The 21060-nt window shown below is 44.0% G+C and overlaps 1 protein-coding gene across 1 annotated transcript in view; it reads left to right on the plus strand.

The window, feature by feature from the left end:
* Positions 1-3353: 3353 nt before the first annotated feature.
* Positions 3354-21060, plus strand: part of LOC137432416 (transcription factor AP-2-alpha-like) — a 32891-nt gene continuing 15184 nt past the window's right edge. Inside the window, exon 1 of the mRNA XM_068124329.2 lies at positions 3354-3557. Coding sequence (XP_067980430.1) covers positions 3522-3557 — 36 coding nt within the window. The 5' untranslated portion in view covers positions 3354-3521. The remainder of the gene's footprint in view (positions 3558-21060) is intronic.

Here is a 21060-nt window from a genome sequence, read left to right on the forward strand (position 1 = left end):
TAGGGTGATTGGTCAATGGAGTCCCAAATACCTACTTACTAACCCCGAACGCGAGCAGGGAAATAACTCCCGCTCGAACCACGGATAAGATGGAAATTGCCGAGCGGTTTAGCAACCCGCGAGTCGAGCTATTAACAAGGACTAACCCTATTATAGCGGTTCTGATCGTGCCACAGGTACTCAATTGAGAGAAAGGACGGATGCGATCGGATGGAGAGGAAACCAGAGTAAAGAAAGAACAAGTGAATTTATTAATTATGTACAACCAAACCCGAAGAGGAAACGAAAGGGAAGAATGTACAGGGGGAAGAAGAAGAAGAAGAAGCAGGACACAGGGCAGGCTTAACTACAGTCTTAACTTAACAAACCCCGGACAAACAAACAGACTCACACGGGATGGTAGTGGTAGGAGGAGAAGGTCCAAGCAGAAGGTTCCAGGCTCCGGGTCCACGGCGAAGAATGGCAGGCAGCCAGCGCGTATCGTTGGCGCGTGACCGGACCCTACATATGGCGGGGGGGAGTCCTTCGCAAGTCAGTATGCGCAGTTCCTATGAATTCATATGAATTAGGAGTTCCCCAGCGCAGCTCATTCCAACGCAGCTCTGTCCGTGCCCTCTCTGTTGGCGCGGCTCTCCACTCACTCTGCTCGTGAACTCCTTACTCAGCTTCTCTCCCTCCTCTCTTCTTGGTGTTCTCTCAACAGCAACGGTCCCCTGCGCAGTCGTTAAAGCAGTCCTCGCGCTTGCGCTTGTATAACGCGCTTCGAAATCAATGCGCGCTTCATCGAGCCACGCCTATCAGTGAGCTCACCTCAGCCCTGATTGGGTAGCGAGGGCTCACCGGCTCCGCCCTTGACAGAACGTTGACAGGGCCATGCCTCATTCTTGGTGCTCCGCCCCCTTCTTCTCCAGCTTGACCGCGTGCATAATGGCGGCCGGGGCGAGCGCTTAAGGCAGCGATGACGGCTCAATGCAGCGAACGCTGCTGGCAAGCGAAGTCGCATTATAGAATTGGGAGGGACAAGCCCCGACTGTAGGTGGGCGGCATGATGGAGTAGCTTGGAGAGAGAGAGAGAGAGAGAGAGAGAGAGAGAGAGAGAGAGAGAGAGAGAGAGAGAGAGGTTCGAATGTGATGAATGGGGCCTACCTTATTTGATTAATGCAATGCAGATTCAACTATTGGGAACATGGCCTTATTTAAACACATACTAAGGAGATAACTGAAGTCCTATGGTGAGCTTCGTGTTGCATATGGCCTAACTATGGGTGCGACCTTTGACCTTTTAACAAATAGAATATTTACAATAATTATTTACAAGTGAGGGTTCTAAAACCGCAACAATATAATACAGTGACTTATCCGCTTTTAAGATCACGAAATCAAAAGCAATGTATTATACTGTAAATACTTTTGCTGAATTGTATGGATAATTGTGGAGGTATTATCTACATATTCAAACAATGAGGGCTCTTTTAAAGCTGATAATTATACAAGGTAATGCATTGTGCTGTTGATATTCAGTGTAAAACTGGAAATTGAGTTTCATGTGATGTCATGGCAGGTAAGCACTATCTTCAGGTGTACAGCTAGTCCAAGAAGATAATGCATTCTCTGGTGTTCTTGGAACACAAACATCTGATCTGAAGTCTCATAATTGGAGTTTACTTTGCTTTTATGACATCAAAGACAAGTTTGTATTTGTGAGGATTTCTAAACAACAATATTGTGAATACCAACCACAGTATGGAGAACTCCAAAACAGAACCAGCTCATGGGTTTTGTGAAAATAAAGTCTCAAATTCCAATAAGTCCCTGCGACGAAGACCACTGATCCAATAAGTCCTTAATGAGAACCACTCTGTGATTGATCCAATAAGTCCTTTGTAAAGACCACTCCGTAACTGACACAATAAGCCCCTGATGAAGACCACTCTGTATGACCGAAACGTTGGATTTGTTTTATATCGGTTTTGAAACGACCTCGAGCTTTTTCAGGTATGCAGGTTTCACAACTTCATTGATTTATTTTTACTTTATTGAATTGTTTAAATAAATGCTTGTCAATAAAAATATATATTTTAAATCAGTTCCACTCCGACACCCATACCCTTCAAATGAGACCATAGAACGGCTGTTGAATTCAATGATATTTGCTACCAAATGGACCTCAAACTATAAAGTACCACAAGCTGCACCCACCTTTTGGTGGTTATTTGCACAAAAACCATAAAATTCCAGTCTTTGTGAGGCACTACTGAAGTGATGTGGATTGGATGAGTTAACAGCGATACAGACAGACAAACATTGACGTGCTGAGGCTATGTCGTCGGGGTTTTTCAGCTAGTCAATGGAGCTTATTGGTCCCCAGCAATTTCCCAAGTTCCATGCAATCTGACGACCATGAAGCATAAAGTCCCCTTGAATATCACCGAGATAGCAAGACCAGAATGACCGGCACACCTGAAAAGGTCGGCATAAGTACGCGGAGGTTTCGCTTGCCCTCGGCCCGATACGAGACAGAAGCGTCAGATCGTGCAGCAGACCTGAACCGATGGGTTTTAGCCTGGACCGATGTGTTTAGGCCTGGACCGATGTGTTGGAGACCTGGACTGGTGGGTTTAGGCCTGGACCGATGGGTTTTGGCCTGAACCGATGTGTTGGAGACCTGGGCTGATGGGTTTAGGCCTGGACCGATGTGTTGGAGAACTGGACTGATGGGTTTAGGCCTGGACCGATGTGTTGGAGACCTGGACTGATGGGTTTAGGCCTGGACCGATGTGTTGGAGAACTGGACTGATTGGTTTAGGCCTGGACCGATGTGTTGGAGACCTGGACTGATGGGTTTAGGCCTGGACCGATGTGTTGGAGACCTGGACTGATGGGTTTAGGCCTGGACCGATGTGTTGGAGACCTGGACTGATGGGTTTAAGCATGGACCGATGTGTTGGAGACCTGGACTGATGGGTTTAGGCCTGGACCGATGTGTTGGAGACCTGGACTGATGGGTTTAGGCCTGGACCAATGTGTTGGAGACCTGGACTGATGGGTTTAAGCATGGACCGATGTGTTGGAGACCTGGACTGATGGGTTTAGGCCTGGACCGATGTGTTGGAGGCCTGGACTGATGGGTTTAGGCATGGACCGATGTGTTGGAGACCTGGACTGATGGGTTTAGGCCTGGACCGTTGTGTTGGAGACCTGGACTAATGGGTTTAGGCAATGTAGAACTTCGTGTGGCTGTAAACTCCCATTCAACGCTGCGATCATCAATTGCCATATGCACCTTCTCAAGCCACCAAACTTTGTTACCCAAACGCCCTTCCTTATCTCCTGCTCCTCCCCTCTGACACACCTCCCTTTACCTCCAAGTCCTTCACTCTTTCTCCGTCTCTCACCGTCTGTCCTTTTCCCTCTCTCCCTCGGGCTGTGCTGCCAGAGAAAACGACGGGTCCCTCGCGTCCATTCGTGGCCCCGACCCCGTTCCCCACCGCAGTTGCAGCGGACCCCACGAGAGGCACCCGATGGCGCTGCTTCCCATCAGGAGCGAGTGGCAGCAGGTGGGGAACCACCGGGACGCGTCGCCGCGCACTCTCAAACGTGCTATCGCGGAACTCTCGGGTAAAACCTCAGAACCCCGAGGCGGCTTCATTATACGGGCGGGTTTCCCTGAGTGCGACAGAGAGCGCAATTACCACGACGAACGCACTCGAGCGAATCGATGAGACACCACAACAATATGCGAGCTCTACGAGAGGGAGGGAATTAGGAAGTTCCGCCATTCGTTAGTGGATATTCTAGGCCTATTGTGTTGTATTGTATCATTAAACATCCACTTTATACAAAACACACAACACAGCTTAGCCACAAAATCGAAGTGCGTCATCATCATTTTCTTATTTATTTATTTTATCATTATATATAGATTATTATAACACTATGACCGCACAACTTTCATTCATACACATTCATTTACCCACCTAAGACAATCAACTGCAAATAAAATGAAGGGAAATATTTTTCCAAATTACTACCTGCGTTATTTCTTGGATATGCCAAAGAGAAGTAGTCGTGTAAAGCAGGTGCTCATGTAGTCAAGCTTCATAGATCATGCGTGGAATGTTTTCCACAGTACAGGTGCCCAGACAATATGGGTTAAACCACTGGCTAGATGTTAAAGCTGCGCAGCAGGTAAGTGTCAGGTGTGATGTTACAACCACCGAATCGAGTCTCCTTCCAAAGAATCGAACCAGCTGGGAATGAGCTATATCTGTACCTGTTGGTAGTAGCTTCATTTCTGAGTATGGATCTTCACCACAGCCAGTTTACGTGTTTTAAAACGACATTGTTTGAGACTATACTTACCTGGTTATCCGATTACTGGGCTTTCAGGGGGGGGGGGGAGAGGGGGGTTTGCCCGAGCCCAGTGGGAATCATCAGTCGTGCATATTTTGCTTCCGCGTCTCTCTCGATACCGGGGAGTTGGGGGAGGGTTCGGGTGGAGGGTTCGGGTGGAGGGTCGTTTCACCAGCTCAGGTCACAACATGTCCTCCCGCTCGGCAGAGACACGCTTTCGCTTCACGCCTGACGCCGAGCTGTTCCTGCACCGTGACGACAGCACTAGGAGTTGCGTGGCCCGTGTCCATCGGGGCTGGTCCCACAAAATTGGATGCTGGGGGAGGAGGGCTACTCAGTTCTTGAGGGGGCAGGGGAGACCGGGAGAGCTCTCGCATCCGGAATACGTCCAGAGCGCACGGACATCGCGACCGTTTCGCTTCCGATTTCCTTATGAAAAACCGATGTTTCGACTCGTTGTCTCACTCTGTACCCTCGCTCCGGTTCCACCATCTGAAGTCAGTTTAATGTGTAACTTCGCTTCCTCGGGTCATTAATATGAAAGCCGTAAGTTGTGCGTGGAAGGCGAGATTGGCCCCAGATGGAGAAGGAGAGAGAGAGAGAGAGAGAAGAGAGAGAGAGAGAGAGAGAGAGAGAGAGAGAGAGAGAGAGAGAGAGAGAGAGAGAGAGAGAGAGAGACAGACAGAGGGGGAGAGAGACAGAGGGGGAGAGAGATAGAGAGAGAGAGTGAGAGAGTAAGAGTACAAGAGGAAAGTTCAGGGGTGTAGGACATAGGGTAACATGTTTGACGTGTTTTTCTCCGACTGCCACAACATCATCTTGAGGGGGTCTGTTGATGCACCACGCAAAGATAACGCGTAGTCGAAAAGACGGGAGAGACGAAGGCTAAAGGTCCAGTGATGATGGCATTTCATACATGTTGGATAGCATAACAAGCTGTTGAAGTGCCACTTGTTGGGGAAGAAGAATCCCCCAACGCCCCGTGGGCATCATCAGACCGAGGACCCATCTATAGATCTGAACTATGCCACGGCCAGAGCTGGTGCATGTTGTTCTTATCCCTCCCCTGCCCTTTGTGGTCTCCATTTGTCCATGACGTTGTGCGAGAGTCCTTGGGCAATAAATGATTGGAAAATTGTATTCGCTGCAGTCGGCATCCTGTTTGCAGACAATGGCGTAAAACGCAAACATGACGCAGAAATTCGAAATATTTGCCGCAGTTTATGGTCATCTCATTCGAGTGGGGCTTTCACAACTCACAGCAAGCGCAGCAACTTGGAAACTTTTTACTACATGAAAATAAATAATCAATTTTCATTCGATAAAATAACATGCTATATTCAAAGTGTCGGAAATGAGGTATTTGTTAAGTAAAACGAGTTGCGTTAACTGGGAGCAGAGATCATCGTTCTTAACATTTTGATACTTTTATATTATTATTAATGGTTGCTGATAGTGTCTACCATGGCCCAAGTTATTCCCACCTTTGTACTCCACGCACGCGAAGCGAAAAGTGGGGTTAAGCAATTGGGTCAGTTCTGTCTGTCTGTCTGTATAGAAACACAAGTTTATGATTGAGGAACAACTTAATTTAAATTGAATGTCTGAATATGAATTAGAAAACAAATCTGTAGTTTAGCAGTACTTTGGCTCTGAACTCGTCCCGATAACGCGTGTGCAAAGGAGTGAGATAATTATTTTACTCTGTCTGCATGTTATTTTACTCTGTCTGCATGTCTGGCAATCAAACAAAATGTAAAATTACTCCAAACAGGCAACTTGCTGTTTTTAAGGACGTCATAAAGGACACAAACAACAGGCACGAAGAACTAATGTAACGTGTTAAACAAAGTGGTGTAAAAGACGCTGCATCAATGGTAGTAAACCTTCGGAAATTTTGGTTTTCAACTTTTCAAATACCTATTTATTTTAATTGAATTATACACTTGAATACTGTGGAACACAAATCATCTTTTTGGCACTTTCAAAACCCTCCTATTAAGCAGCACTTGGACAAAATATTACGGCATTTTACGTCCTCACGACCAATCAAATTTGCCTCTCGCAGACCCCGCCCATGTCCTTGTTTGTCAAGAGCGTGTAGGTTAAGGCGTTTCATAAACCCTCTGGTTACCCTGCGCTCGCGAAGTGAAAAGCAGGGTTAAGCATTCAGTTACGTACGTGTGTGTACCGTGTGCTGTGCCGTGTGTCATACGTGTCTGCATTTAAAAAAAAATCATTTTCTCTGCAATTCTTGGTCCGATTGACACGAAATTTTCACCAAAGGAGGGCCTCCTCCTTTCCAATATTTTAATGATAATCATGACGTCATAGATCATGTGGTACAGGCGCCATCCTGGAAAAACCGAAAAATTTTGCACCTCTATATCGCCAAAACCGCTGCATGGAATTTTTTTTAACATGGCTCATTGTAAAGAACTCCATATGGGGAATAGGTGTTGTTAACGATGACGTCATTGGTGCCATAATTATGACGTCAAAATTATACAGGGACAACGCTTAGTCTGATCAGTTTGAAATGTATTGAGCGTGATCTAAGCAACAATTATATTAGAGAATATAAATTGATGATGTCATCGCTCACGTGGTCTGGCAGCCATATTGAATCAAAGAAAAAAAAATGTTCGAAAACAGAAGAGTTGTCTCGCAACAAGTTGACTGCGCAGGGTAAGTATTCTATGAATAACATCGAGTTATCCATGCATTTGGGCAAGGAACGTTTTGTCCCAAGTTTTTCACGAATCGGCTACTCAGGGCTGACGTTCGACTGGAGGCGACACCTACTCTTCGCGAAAGATACCGTGGTGCCTTTAACAGGCTGACAGCTAATATCTGGGTCGAGATTCCAACCCAGGCGAAGACCGCCCAAAAGCGAGTACGCACGTACCTACCAAACTTATCCTACCTGCCTGATTGGTGATAACATACAAAACAATTAATTGTGCTTCTCCACCATAATCAGCTCAAATGTCCCTTTTTGAAAAGTTGAAAGAAAGAATTGCACCAAAAAGCAATCGAAACGAAGAATCGTTACAACTTTTAGAAATGGCACGAAACGATGAAGGTTTGATTTACCATGGAGAAACCTCATAATTTAACCACAATCTGTGGCGCAGTGGTTAGAGCATCCGCTCGGAGTTTGCCAGGTCAGAGGTTCAAACTTCAAAATCCATGGTACGAAAGTCTTTAAAACTCAGCTTAACACTCAGCATTTTAAAAAGGATAGAGTATGGACAATCAGCAATAGGTTGGCAACCATTGCACAATCCTTCTGGGCTTCCGCTTGTGTTTAAGTTACTTGCAAAGGAACTCATATTATTATAATTATTTATTATTATTATTATGAAGTTGCAGTCGAAATTTGAGTTAACTGGTAGTTCTTAAATAAATGTAATAACATCAACTTCTCATAGAGAGTTTTTGTGTACAATGGTGTTGCTTAACATTTAATATCAGACTCTTGTTATGAGTGTGAAATTGACAAATCGTTCTACATTTAAGAAGGTTGAGCAGTCACTCTGTGGCCTGAAATAATACTAGTTTAATAAAGTAATTGTGATTATATGTTTTGAAGGTTAAACTGTTATAACTAGAACGGCACTCGGTCGAGCGCATACCTCCACCAGGCTGAACAGTTTACGTTTTGTCTCCCACTGATAGGCCGGATCTGGATTTTGGCCTAAACCAAAATCGAATCGGCTTGTTATTGTCACCAAAACAACTAGTCCACCAAGTTTTGTCATAATCCGTCCGTAACTTTTTGAGATATCCTGCTATGTATAGTTTTTGGCCCAATCTCCCAATGGTGAAGAATCACTTTAAAAATTAAATAAATCTCATATCTGAATCCATATTCAAATCTTCACCAAAATCGAATCGATTAGTCCTTGTCAGACACACAACCTGTCCACCAAGTTTTGTCCAAATCCATCCATAACTTTTAAAGATATCATGCTATATATCATTTTTGCCCTATCTCTCAATGGTGAAGAATAACTTTTTTAAATCTCAGATCCGGATCCGCATTTGGATCTACACCAAAATCGAATCATTTCGTCCTTGTCACACACCCAACGTGTCTACCAAATCTTGTCTGAATCTGTCCACAACTTTTTGAGATATACTGTAGACAAGCAGACAAATAAACAGACCTGCCCACCTTCAGTGATAAGATGAGTTTGGTTCACGTTTTCAAAGGATTATTAAGTCTCGGATAATATAGTTTGTTTAATTGGAATTTAAAGGGGAGGTCAAAGACTTAGTGATCACTCATGCTCTCAAATCCTCGAAACTTGTAAAACAATATATCGTTTGATACAACATATAGTTTCAAAAGAGAATTAAAATCCCATGATATATGTGAGCGACGTCACGCAATGATTTTATTTCACAATGAATGACGTCACTAAACTAAAACGCAAGACATTGAATTGCCCTGGACGGCCTGGACTATGGTCCAATTAATCAGCAGTGTTACTCCCGCCGTTTGAGCCGTCTGTGCGGAATCGGATTCGACTAAAACTGTCGTCCTGGGCGATACCAGTAGGGGGAGTGGCGTCATAAAACAGGTGGATCGACTTGTTTGCATTATGGGAATTAAAAATTCCGTCGAAAGCTGCGCCGCAGGACAGAGGTTGCCATCAAACTATCAAAGCGTTGGCATCCATCTTGGCGTTAGGAGAGGAATGCGCAGCGGTAGTCTCGGAGCAGGAGCGTTCGTCGGTAGCTCGTGCTTCGGGTCCCCACCGCATGTTGATCCGCAATAAGGGACAGATCTGGCACATGAATGCGTTTTAATCCCCTAATCTCCCCACATAAACCGCATCATGCCCATGGCGCACAAATGTGCGAACACTCGAACGAACGATGAATTAACATGTATTGTAACACACACACACACACACACACACACACACACACACACACACACACACACACACACACACACACACACACACACACACAATAAACACACACATGCGCGCACACACCCAACATACACAAACACACATGCACACACACACACACACACACCCAACATACACAAACACACATGCACACGCATGCACAAAAAAACCACACACACACACACACACACACACACACACACACACACACACACACACACACACACAATAACACACACGCACACACACACACACACACACACAATAACACACATGCACACACACACACACACCCAACATATACAAACACACATACACACACACACACACAATAAACACACACACACACAATAAACACACACATGCACACACACACACATACACACCCAACATATACAAACACACATGCACACACACACACGCACAAAAACACACGCACCCAACATACACAAACACATACACACACATGGACACACACAAGCATGGCGTTAGTCATTTCGAGGCCCAATGCAAAACGCAATCGTGGGGCCATTGCCATCGGGTAAATTTCAAATTATTTTGCAATTAGTATAACATCGAGATGATAGGATGGCCTAGAGGTTCACACCACACTCACCTCTAAGCTGTCTAGCCGCTCGTCTCTTGAAGATCCCAAGGTGTCCTTACACAACATGGATATGTATTGACATTAGGCGTTACATGCACTATTATATTGTGATGCTTGTTGCATTTGTATGCACTAAACATAGTTATTGTTCAACTCGGTCTGCTGTTCTCTACGAACCTCAATCCCTAAATTTGTAATAGTTGGGGAAAACATTTTTTTCTTCCAAATCATCAGGCGACAGTACTTTTTTCCTCGAGATGAAGTGTTCCTTTTGTGCTGTTTATCACCACTCACAAGTTTGTGTTTTGTCGGCAAAGTGAAAACCGCCTCCCACCCCCTACCACCACCACCACCATCACCACCACCACCCTCAGGGGCTCCTCCTCAAAAGAATGTGGACTACGACAGGTCTCGCGTGGGGGCCCTTGTTGCCTCGGGGCTCCTGCGATTGCACGGGTTGCATGCCCACAGAACACGTACACATACACACATGCATATTTTGTAGATGGATGATCTAAAACTCTCTGCACCAAATGACTAAAGATTGGTAGAACAACTAAAATTAATGAAATGGTAATCCAACAACTTTCAAATGGAAATTGCTCTCGATAAGTGTGCCAAATGCCCATTCCTACAAGATAAACACCAATAAAAACAGACAACATAAAAATCGATCAAGATACAGCAATACAGGAACAAGAAAACAATGCATCATATAAATACCTCAGAGTATAAGAGAGCCATCAAATATGTCACAAACAAATGCGTAAAGCAATTACAAAGAATACCTGCATAAAACGAGGGTGATCCTGAAAACATTTCTCTCCCCAAGAAACAAAATCAAAGCCATAAACCAACCAGCAGTACCAGTATTCCAATACAGCTGCAGAACAGTAAACTGGCCACAAGTGGAAATCAAGAAACTAGATATCAGAACAAGGAAACTCCTCACTGTCTAGAAAATGTTTGACAAAAATCAATACACGGGTTGAAACGAGAATGCCGAAACGAGAAAGAAGTAGCGGCCTGATGGAGCTCAACCAAGTGCACAGAATGAGAACAGTAGGATTGCCCGAGTACGTGAAAAGTTCAAAAGACTACAGAATCCAATTGGTATGCAAAAGCTAAGGCAGCAAAAGCCAGAAAAGGTATCCTGAACCCACCTCGCAAAAAATTCCCAAAGATAATAGATGTCACACATGAAATCAAAACATCAACTAGAATGCCACTCAGTGGAGCGCATACTCCCGCCGTGGGTGGCCGCTGCTGAGCCCTATCTTCCAATGGTAAAAAAATCCTTCAAAAAATTCCTGGATCTGGAATAATATCCTGAGCTTCACCAAAAACTAATCAATTCTTCCTTATCCCAAGGGCAATCATCCCACCAACTTTCATCCAAATCCATTCAGAACTTTTCCAGATATCTTGTTCACAAACACATGAACACACGACACGAACATACGAACACACATACGCACACACACACACACACACACACACGGACACGATCGAATGCATTAATCCCTGGCGGGAGTAACAAATACAGCCCCAACAATTGCAAAAAAGACAAAATAAAATATAAAGCGAAATATCAACAGATATAGACCGACAACTGGGAGAACGACAAAAGAGAAAGCAGGTATAAAAAAAAAGAGGTGGACAGATTGGGGTAGGCAAAGAGGGCTCTTTTGAATGGCTAAGAAGAGGTTAGCTCAACTGGAATGGAGAAGGAATCATTATAAATGCCGAAAACCAAGGCCACCACACCAATGGCTTTAAAAAAATGGTGGGACTGAATCAATCGGACAGGTGTAGATGTTGCATGGTAGAAACAGAAAGTACAACCCACCTCCTACCGGGATGTGTAAAACTCATGTCAGAGTAGCTGTACACACAAAGACACAACAAAGTGTGCAGAATATCCGCCGGCACATCTGTAAAAACTTCAATTTCACAGTTTCAGAAAACTCATGGAAACATGAACTAAAAGCGATAATTGAGAACAAGGAAGTAATGCTCACATACGAGCTAATTATCGCATCAAGTGTGAACATAGAAACCTAGAACGGCACTCAGTAGAGAGCATACCTCCACCTGGTTGGCCATATCACTCATTGGTGAAGTATCACTTAAAAAAATATACTAGCTGGATCCGGATCTTCACCAAAATTGAATCGATTCTTCCTTGTCACACACCCAACCTGTCCACCACGTTTCGTCCAAATCCGTCCACAACTTTTTGAGATATCCTGCAATGTATCGTTTTTGGCCGGATCTCCCAATGGTGAAGAATCACTTTAAAATTATAGTAGCCGGATCTGAATCCGGATCTTCACGAAAATCTAATCATTTCGCCCTCGTCACATATGCTACATCTCTGCCAAATCTCGTCCGAATCCGTCCACAACTTTTTGAGATATTTTGTTCACAAACGGACAGACAGGGGTGAAAACTTAACCTCCAGCCACCATCAGTGGTGAAGGTACCAAAGCATTATGAGTAACGTGGTACAAAAAAGAAAAGAAGGCATTGCTAATTCACTACCCAGCATTTTTGGCCTAAACAATGCAGAAATCAAGAAAATGACCAAATACAAGGATCTCAAAAATGAAGTGAAAAAGTCGTGGAAGCTGAAGAGCGCCAACACTGTGCCAGTGATTAATGGAGCAGCAGGAATGAGGAAAATCCTCACAGAGATCTTAAGCATCCCTGGGAATATTACGACAAACGAACTGCAATTGGAAGCTGTCCGAGGCTCGGTGACGATCATCCAAAGAGCCCCCGGAATAAAACTTTGAGAACAAGAAAACTTCACGGTTTGGTCCTTGAATCCTGACCACCTCCACCTGACCACCTCTTACCGAAACGGTGGCGGATACTTCGAGACCCGGAAGGACTCCGTTCTACCTTCTTAAACCTGCAGATGGAGAAACAGTAACAACTGATACACACACACACACACACACATAAACACACAAACACACACACATAAACACACACACACAAGCACACACACAAACATAAACACACAAATAAACACAAACAAACACACACACACACTCACATACACAATCACACACACACACACACACACGCACACACACAAACATGCACACACATATACAAACACACACACACACACACACAAACACACACACACATAAACACAAACACATAAACACACAAATAAACACAAACACACTCACATACACAATCACACACACACACACACACACACACACACACACACACACACACACACACACACATATACAAACACACACACACACACACACACACAAACACACACATACAAACACACGCACACACCAGGATGGTGCAGAGGGCTTGTCAGTGCCACTTACTTTTGACATTTGTCTTCTGAGTTTGATTCACGACTATAAGTAACCTGTCAGATTGGTGCTTCACAGGGCGTTGCATCTTACATCGCCTCACAATGATGGACGTTAAACTAGATTTCCTGTCTACTAGTATCAGTTGGTCTTTGGAACATACACAAAATATGTGATGCTTTAGGGAGGGAGGAAGCGTTTCTCAGAGCATTGCAGAGGGGAGGAGGGTATCAGAGCCACAGTCACGTGAGGCCTATCTTTATCTTCATGGGCGCAGCCATCTTGGATTTCCCCATCACCTTGAGGAGAGAGAGGAGACGTGTCAATTTAGAACGACCTTTGCTTTCACCTGAATTCACCCAAGAAAGGCAGAGGTGCTGTTTAAATCATTTGTTTGAGGCTATATGAGAGGGTATTTTTGAAAAGAAGAAAGCAGGAAGTTAAACAGGAAGTTTGTTACATTTGGAGGGATCTGCCCTGCAACACCAAACAATTGACTGAGCTGTCGGATGCCACCAATTAAAAAAACCTTGCACAATGGAAGCTGATAAATTTATTTTTGAGGACGACATCACTCTCATTCATGGAGTCATGGATTTTCTTAAGGTGGAAGTCAGGTGACGTGTCACCAAGCATCACATGGGGGAGGGGTGGGGGAGGAGGTGGGGGAAGGGGAGGGGTGGGGGTAGGGAATGGTGTCAAAAACCTGCCAAAAAAGAGTGACGTATTTTGTGTACGGCCCTCTAAACAAGTAATTGCCAAACACCTTAACGAATTTTAAATCCCCACTCCAACTTCCAAATGACCCGTACGTGAAAAACTTGGCCCAAAAACCTTCGCCGGCCTACCTTACAAACCCCCCAGACAGTCTCCCTGAAATTTAATGTCCCAAATTGTTTTTGAACCTTTACGTTACATAACCTATGCCCGCCTCTCATCTCACATTAGCGTCACTATTATACCTCGGGCCGGGAGAGGAGCCAAGCTTGGACTGCGCATGCGCGTGCAACTGGTCTCGGCCTCAAGCACTGCTTGCTTCAATCCCTTGTAATGCTTTATTCGAGTCTATGGAGATTTAACATATGTTTAAAGTGATCCCAGTAATTGTAGATGAGGGTTGGTCTCCAAGACATGCACACATATTTAAAAAGATGACGGGGACTAAGCCAGACAGACAAGTGTAGATTCTGCAGGACAGAAACAAAAAGTACGAGAGCGGCGCTCGGTAGAGCACATACCTCCACCTGGTGAACAGTTTATGTTTTCTATTCCACTCATAGGCCGGATCTGGATTCGGACCTGAACCAAAATCTAATCTGCTTGTTCTTGTCACCGAACCAACTCGTCCACCAAGTTTATTCATAACTCGTCCATAACTTTTGAAAATATCATGTAATATATCAGTTTCACCCGATCTCTCAATGGTAAAGAATGACTTAAAATTAAATAATTCTCGTATCCGAATCCATATTCAGATCTTCACCAAAATCGAATCGAATCGTCCTTGTCAGACACCCAAACTCTCCACCAAGTTTTGTCCAAATCCGTCCACAACTTTCTGAGATATCCTCCTATGTATCATTTTTGGCCCTATCTGATATCTCCCAATGCTGAAGAATCACTTAAAAATTTATACTAGCCGGATCCGGATCTTCATCAAAATCTAATAATTTCGTCCTTGTTACATCCGTTACATCTCTGCCAAATTTCGTTTGATTCCGTCCAATTGGAGTGATAATTGGTGCAACAGGAATGATGAAGAAGAACCTCACTGAGATTTAAAAACCCATCCCCGGGAATATTACCACAAATAAACTACAACTGGAGGCAATCCAGGTTTCGGAGACGATCCTGAAAAGAGAACTTGTAACAAAACTGAAAAAGTTGAACAGTTTGGTCCATGAACCGTGATTCCTTACCGAAGCGGAGGTGGATACTTTGGGTCCTTCGAGGTCTCGAGAGTTCCACCTCCTGAAACCCGCAAATGGAGATAACAACCAACGACACACACACACACACACACACACACACACACACACACACACACACACACACACACACACACACACACACACACACACACCACACACACACACACACACACACACACACACACACACACACACACACACACACACACACACACACATGGGGTCTGCCTGGGAAACATGTAAGACATCTGCCATTGTAGCTTGCATTAGTGATGAGGTCCCTGCGTTTGAGTTCTGTGTTGTCATGTTCTTCATGTAGGAATTTATTGCTGTTTACTAATATATATATATACATATATGTGTAATCATCATCATACAATAATGGAGCCATGGCGTACGTCTGTGTATGTATGTATATAGGCGAAACTCTAGGAATTGAATTTTTGATAAAGTAAAATGTGTACAGGAAGCATGGTAAACCACCCTGTATGACCTCTAGCCGAGAAACTGCTTTTACAGAACCAACACTCGCTCTGTAAGAGAGTATGGTACATCGGGTATTATCACACTCCATTTGTAGGGATGGCGTAGGGGAAAAATGGCCGTCCCATTAAATGTGTACAAAATGATTTGCTGAAAAGTGACTGACTGACTGACTCACAAGGATGAAAAAGACACCAGAATACATCGTAACGTACCAAATCGAGAGATCGCAAAATTGTTGATAAATGTCATCCAGCCGAGCACAATAATGGCTGAAGCAATTACAATGATTCCAATGGAAGGAAGCGGCATTATCTCTTAGGTATCGCACCTGTCCCATCACAAAAAGATTTTTAATTGGATTACAAAATAATACAACTACAATTCACCACGAGCCGTTGAATGCCATTTATGAATGTGCAGAGTAAGAAACACCCATAAATCTCACTGTCTGCCATAAAGTTTCTGTCATGGATCGCAAGGCCACCGAGATCGTAAGGTACGATAAAATGTGTAATTTACAAAGGAAAAGGGTGCGGAACGGTCTGCTGATGCTTTCATTGAGGTTCACAGTGGGTCATCCTGGTTATTGAAAAAAAAACATTCTCAATTCACCTTTCCATATACCATATGCACATTATTGTTCAACCAAGTCGTGCAGTACCTCCTCATTATGTAAATACATGTGATCATGTGACCCCTTTATAAGGCATGTATTTATTACATATACACAGGGATCTTTACATATACACAGGTCAGAAATTGGAAATGCCAACATTGAGAAAATAAACAGAAGGGGAGAAAGAGGTAGGGATGGAGGTATCTCTTTATGGAGGTTATGTTTTAACCCCCCGTCTGTTTGTCTGACTGTCTGTCAGTGAACAAGATATCTCAAAAAGTTGAGGATGGATTCGGACGAAACTTGGTGGACAGGTTGGGTGTGTGACAAGGACAAATTGATTCAATTCTGGTGAAGATCCGATTGGTGATTTGAATACCCTTCGTCACACGTATCCAGGTGATACTTGATCTCCTTCCAGGATCGGTTCAGCATTCCTGAATTTATGGTCTCAATCTCAGCCATAATCCTTTTCCTTCGATCAACAATATCGGTAACCCTAGTTTGGTACACCATGACCTTCACGATAATCCCAACGAAAGAAAATGCAGAGGGGTTATGTCTGGACAATGTGATGGCCACAGTCATGTGCACACAATCAATTGATCATTGCAGTGTTCATTGAGTAAATCGTGCTCAATCAGACTCCAGTATGGGGAAGCTCCTTCTTGTTGGTAAATGACCTCTAGTTGCAGGTCCATAAATTTCTGGAGTACAAAGTTCTCCAACATATCCAGGTAACTGTCAGGTTTGACAGTCACTTCAGGAAAGAAGAACGGCCCAAATCCTGATGTCCGCAGCTGTAGATGTCTGCAGCTACGTCTGTTAACCTTCCCCAAAACTGCAAATCTTGATGTCCGCAGCTGTAGATGTCTGCAGCTACGTCTGTTAACCTTCCCCAAAACTGCAAATCTTGATGTCATGTCTGTTAACTTTCGCTGGAACCCCAAATTCTAACGTTATATTTGTTCACCTTTTCTGAAAACTGGATTGTTGTACACCTATCAGGGATGACTCTTCGTGGTGGTTGTACCACCCCCCCCCCCGCCCCCAACAGAAGTCGGGGGCCAAATCTTCCCCATTCTTTCTTGTTACCCGGATTCGTCACAGTCAGATTTCCGATTGGGCCCCATGGATCAGCCCTTCCAATCTTGTATCTTTCTCTCTCTTTAACTCTGTCTTGGCCCTGACTTTGTGAAGGTGGTGATATACCATCTTGGACATGGAGGATCTCTGTGTCGTTCCGGGGAGATCAGTCGGCTGTCTATGTGCCACAGGCTTGTCCGAGAGAACTGCCCCGGGCTACACAACAACAACTGGAATGTCGACTCGTCTGAGAACATACGTAGGAATTCGTCATCTTCTTCTAAGTTTTCCAAAATGTCGACTGCAAACACCATACATCAAGTGCATTCGTTTGGCTCGAGTGCTTCCACCAGCTGAACCTTGTATGCATATGGCCGCAGTCACGTGTGCAGCACTTTATGTATCATTGAGCTTGTCATGTCCAAATTGTCTTATGGGAATTGTGCTCGGACGACTCACCAATGTGTTCAACATCCTCACTACTTGTGCTTGGGCAGCTTGTCCCCTTCCTATGCAGGATTCTACGAGCCTCCATAAATGATTTCATTTCTACAAACCATGTAGTACATGACGATTTTTCTTGTGGAGATGTCATTTGCAGTAAATCTGACATTTGTCTCAGGAGACACCTGAAACAAACAAAAGCAAATATATCCTTGAAAAATGTTCTTTCACGTGCAGGAAACCACATCATTGTATCCCATTCAATCTTTATTATTATTATTGTTTGAATTTGGAACGGTAATTTGTGGACACCGTTTGTGTGCGTGCGCGCGTGTGTGTGTGTGTGTGTGCGTGTGTGTGTGTGTGTGTGTGTGTGTGTGTGTATGTGTGTGTGTGTGTGTGTGTGTGTCGTTGATTATTATCTCCATATGCGGGTTTCAGAAGGTGGAACGGAGTGAAATTTTGGCAGAAGAAAACTTGTCCATTTGGCAGATGGTACTTGGTGGTCCCAGATAGCTGTAGTGCAGTGATAGCTGTAATGGGAATCGATCCCCCATCCTCACCAATCACAGTTAGGGGTGCATCATCAACATATACAGTATATATATATATATATATAATTATATATATATATATATAGTGCATTCAGAAAGTATTCAGACCCCTTCACTTTTTTCACATTTTGTTATGTTGCAGCCTTACGCTGAAATCGTTTAAATTCATTTTTTCCCTCATCAATCTACACTCAATACCCCATAATGACAAAGAGAAAACAGGATTTTAGAAAGTTTTGCAAATTTATTAAAAAGAAAAAACTGAAATATCACATTGACATAAGTATTCATACCCTTTGCTATGACACTTGAAATTTAGCTCAGGTGCCTCCCATTTCTCTTGATCATCTTTGAGATGTTTCTACACCTTGATTGGAGTCCACCTGTGGTAAATTCAATTGATTGGACATGATTTGGAAAGGCACACACCTGTCTATATAAGGTCTCACAGCTGACTATTCATATCAGAGCAAAACCCAAGCCATGAGGTCGAAGGAACTGCCTGCAGAGCTCAGAGACAGGATTGTGTCGAGGCACAGATCTGGGGAAGCCGACAAAAAAATTCTGCTGCATTGAAGGTTCCCAAGGGCACAGTGGCCTCCATAATTCTTAAATGGAAGAAGTTTGGAACAACCAGGACTCTTCCTAGAGCTGGCCGCCCGGCCAAACTGAGCAATCGGGGGAGAAGGGCCTTGGTAAGAGAGGTGACCAAGAACCTGATGGTCACTCTGGCTGAGCTCCAGAGATCCTGTGTGGAGATGGGAGAAACTTCCAGAAGGACAACCATCACTGCAACACTCCACCGATCTGGGCTTTATGGCAGAGTGGCCAGACGGAAGCCAAACAGTTCAATCTTGATTCCATCAGACCACAGAATCTTGTTTCTCACAGTCTGGGAGTCCTTCAGGTGCTTTTTTGCAAACTCCAAGCGGGCTTTCATGTGTCTTTCACTGAGGAGAGGCTCAAATTGTTTAAATTCATTTTTTCCCTCATCAATCTACACTCAATACCCCATAATGACAAATGGGCACCGTCGGTGCACACTCCACAGAGATTGTGCCAGTTCAGTTCCTCATGGTCAAAGAACTCTGTTACTTTTTCCATCACATCCACAGCTCTGGTATTTCTTTCGAGAGAACAGCAGAATAAGAATTCTTCCTTGATGGAATCGCCCTTCACATACCGAACGAAGGCAAGAAGCTGGGAACAGGATGAAACATCTGTGGATTCATGCAACTGAATTGAGAACAATCCACATGCAGCATCTTTGATTTCAGCAATCACCTGTTCTTTTATGTCGCTAGACAAGTCAGCAATCCTCCTTTGAACCGAATTATTTGACAGAGAGGTTTTGTTGAACTTTTTTTCAGCTTCTTCTCCAAGCAGAATCCTCGCCATCTTCAGAGCACATGGCTTGATGAGAGTCTCTCCGACTGTGTGAGGTTTCTTCTGTCGCGCAATGAGGAGGCCGACGGCATAAGAAGCCTCCGCAAGACGCTTGTTTTGCTGAAATAATGTTCCACTTTGATCCAAGCGCTGGCGCTTCAAGTTCTCTTCCATTCGCTTGAAGAAGTCCACTTCCTTATGTTGATGATGTGGATGAATCTTCTCCAAATGGAGCTTCAACTTCGATGGCCGCAAAGATTGATTTCCGAGAACTTTCTGGCACGGGACGCATTGTCCCTTTAATTCTGCATGATCATGTAAGGATGTGAATCCAAACTTTATGTATTGCTCATCATATCCTCGTTTTGTCATTTCAGAATTGTTTCTGGAAAAAAAAATGGGAAAATATATTTTAAAAACAAGACAAAAAAATATGCAGGGAATAGTGGGTGGCTACCATTGGCCACCACCAACACACACAGAATTGAACTCTTGTTTTAGGCCTTGTGCATGAAAAGATTATATTATTTGCGCAAATATTGAGCAGTCTCTGTGGCCCACCTGGAAAACGTGCTGCGGCACACCAGAGGGCCATGGCCCACCGATTGGGAACCCATGCACTAGAGACAGAGCAGCCTTGGAGGGTGAGGGATAGTGGGGATGACAGGGCAAATATATTTTGCGCCGTCGCTAAAAATCCCCTTGCCTACAGCAGGCATCAGAAAACCACTTGCATTGTGGCACCAAATACTTTACAATGGTGTGTGCTGCTTCCATGCTTGACGCTCAGCAATTGAAAGGATAGAGTATGAACAAACAACGCTGGGAAGGCAATGGCAAACCACCCAGTACAAGTACAACCCTTGCCCAGACAGTTGATAGCTCCAACACTCAGTGAAGAGTATGGTTCTGTACATCCAAATAAAAACATACATCACAGCAATGGAAAAGTACCGAGTAAACCTTACGGTCCTGGGATCAACCAGCTCAACCACGTGATTTACTCAAACAGTTAAATAATCCATTTATTTTGTTGGTAACCTCCGACTTATTTAAATTTTCCATTTATTTCGTTGGTAACCTCCGAGCGAAGCTGGACGGAGGTCATGTTTTCACCCATTTTTGTTTGTCTGTCTGTCATTGAGCGGGATATCTCAAAACGTTGTGGACGGATTATGACAAAACTTGGTGGATGAGTCGGTTCGGTGACAAGAACAAGTCGAATCCAGATCCGACCTATCAGTGGGATACAAAACAAACTGTTTAACCTGGTGCAGGTATGCTCTCTACCTCGTGCGGTAATAGTTATAATATGC

Source organism: Myxine glutinosa, chromosome 8 (assembly GCF_964187855.1).
Source record: "Myxine glutinosa chromosome 8, kmMyxGlut1.1, whole genome shotgun sequence".
Classification (NCBI taxonomy): Eukaryota; Metazoa; Chordata; class Myxini; order Myxiniformes; family Myxinidae; genus Myxine; species Myxine glutinosa.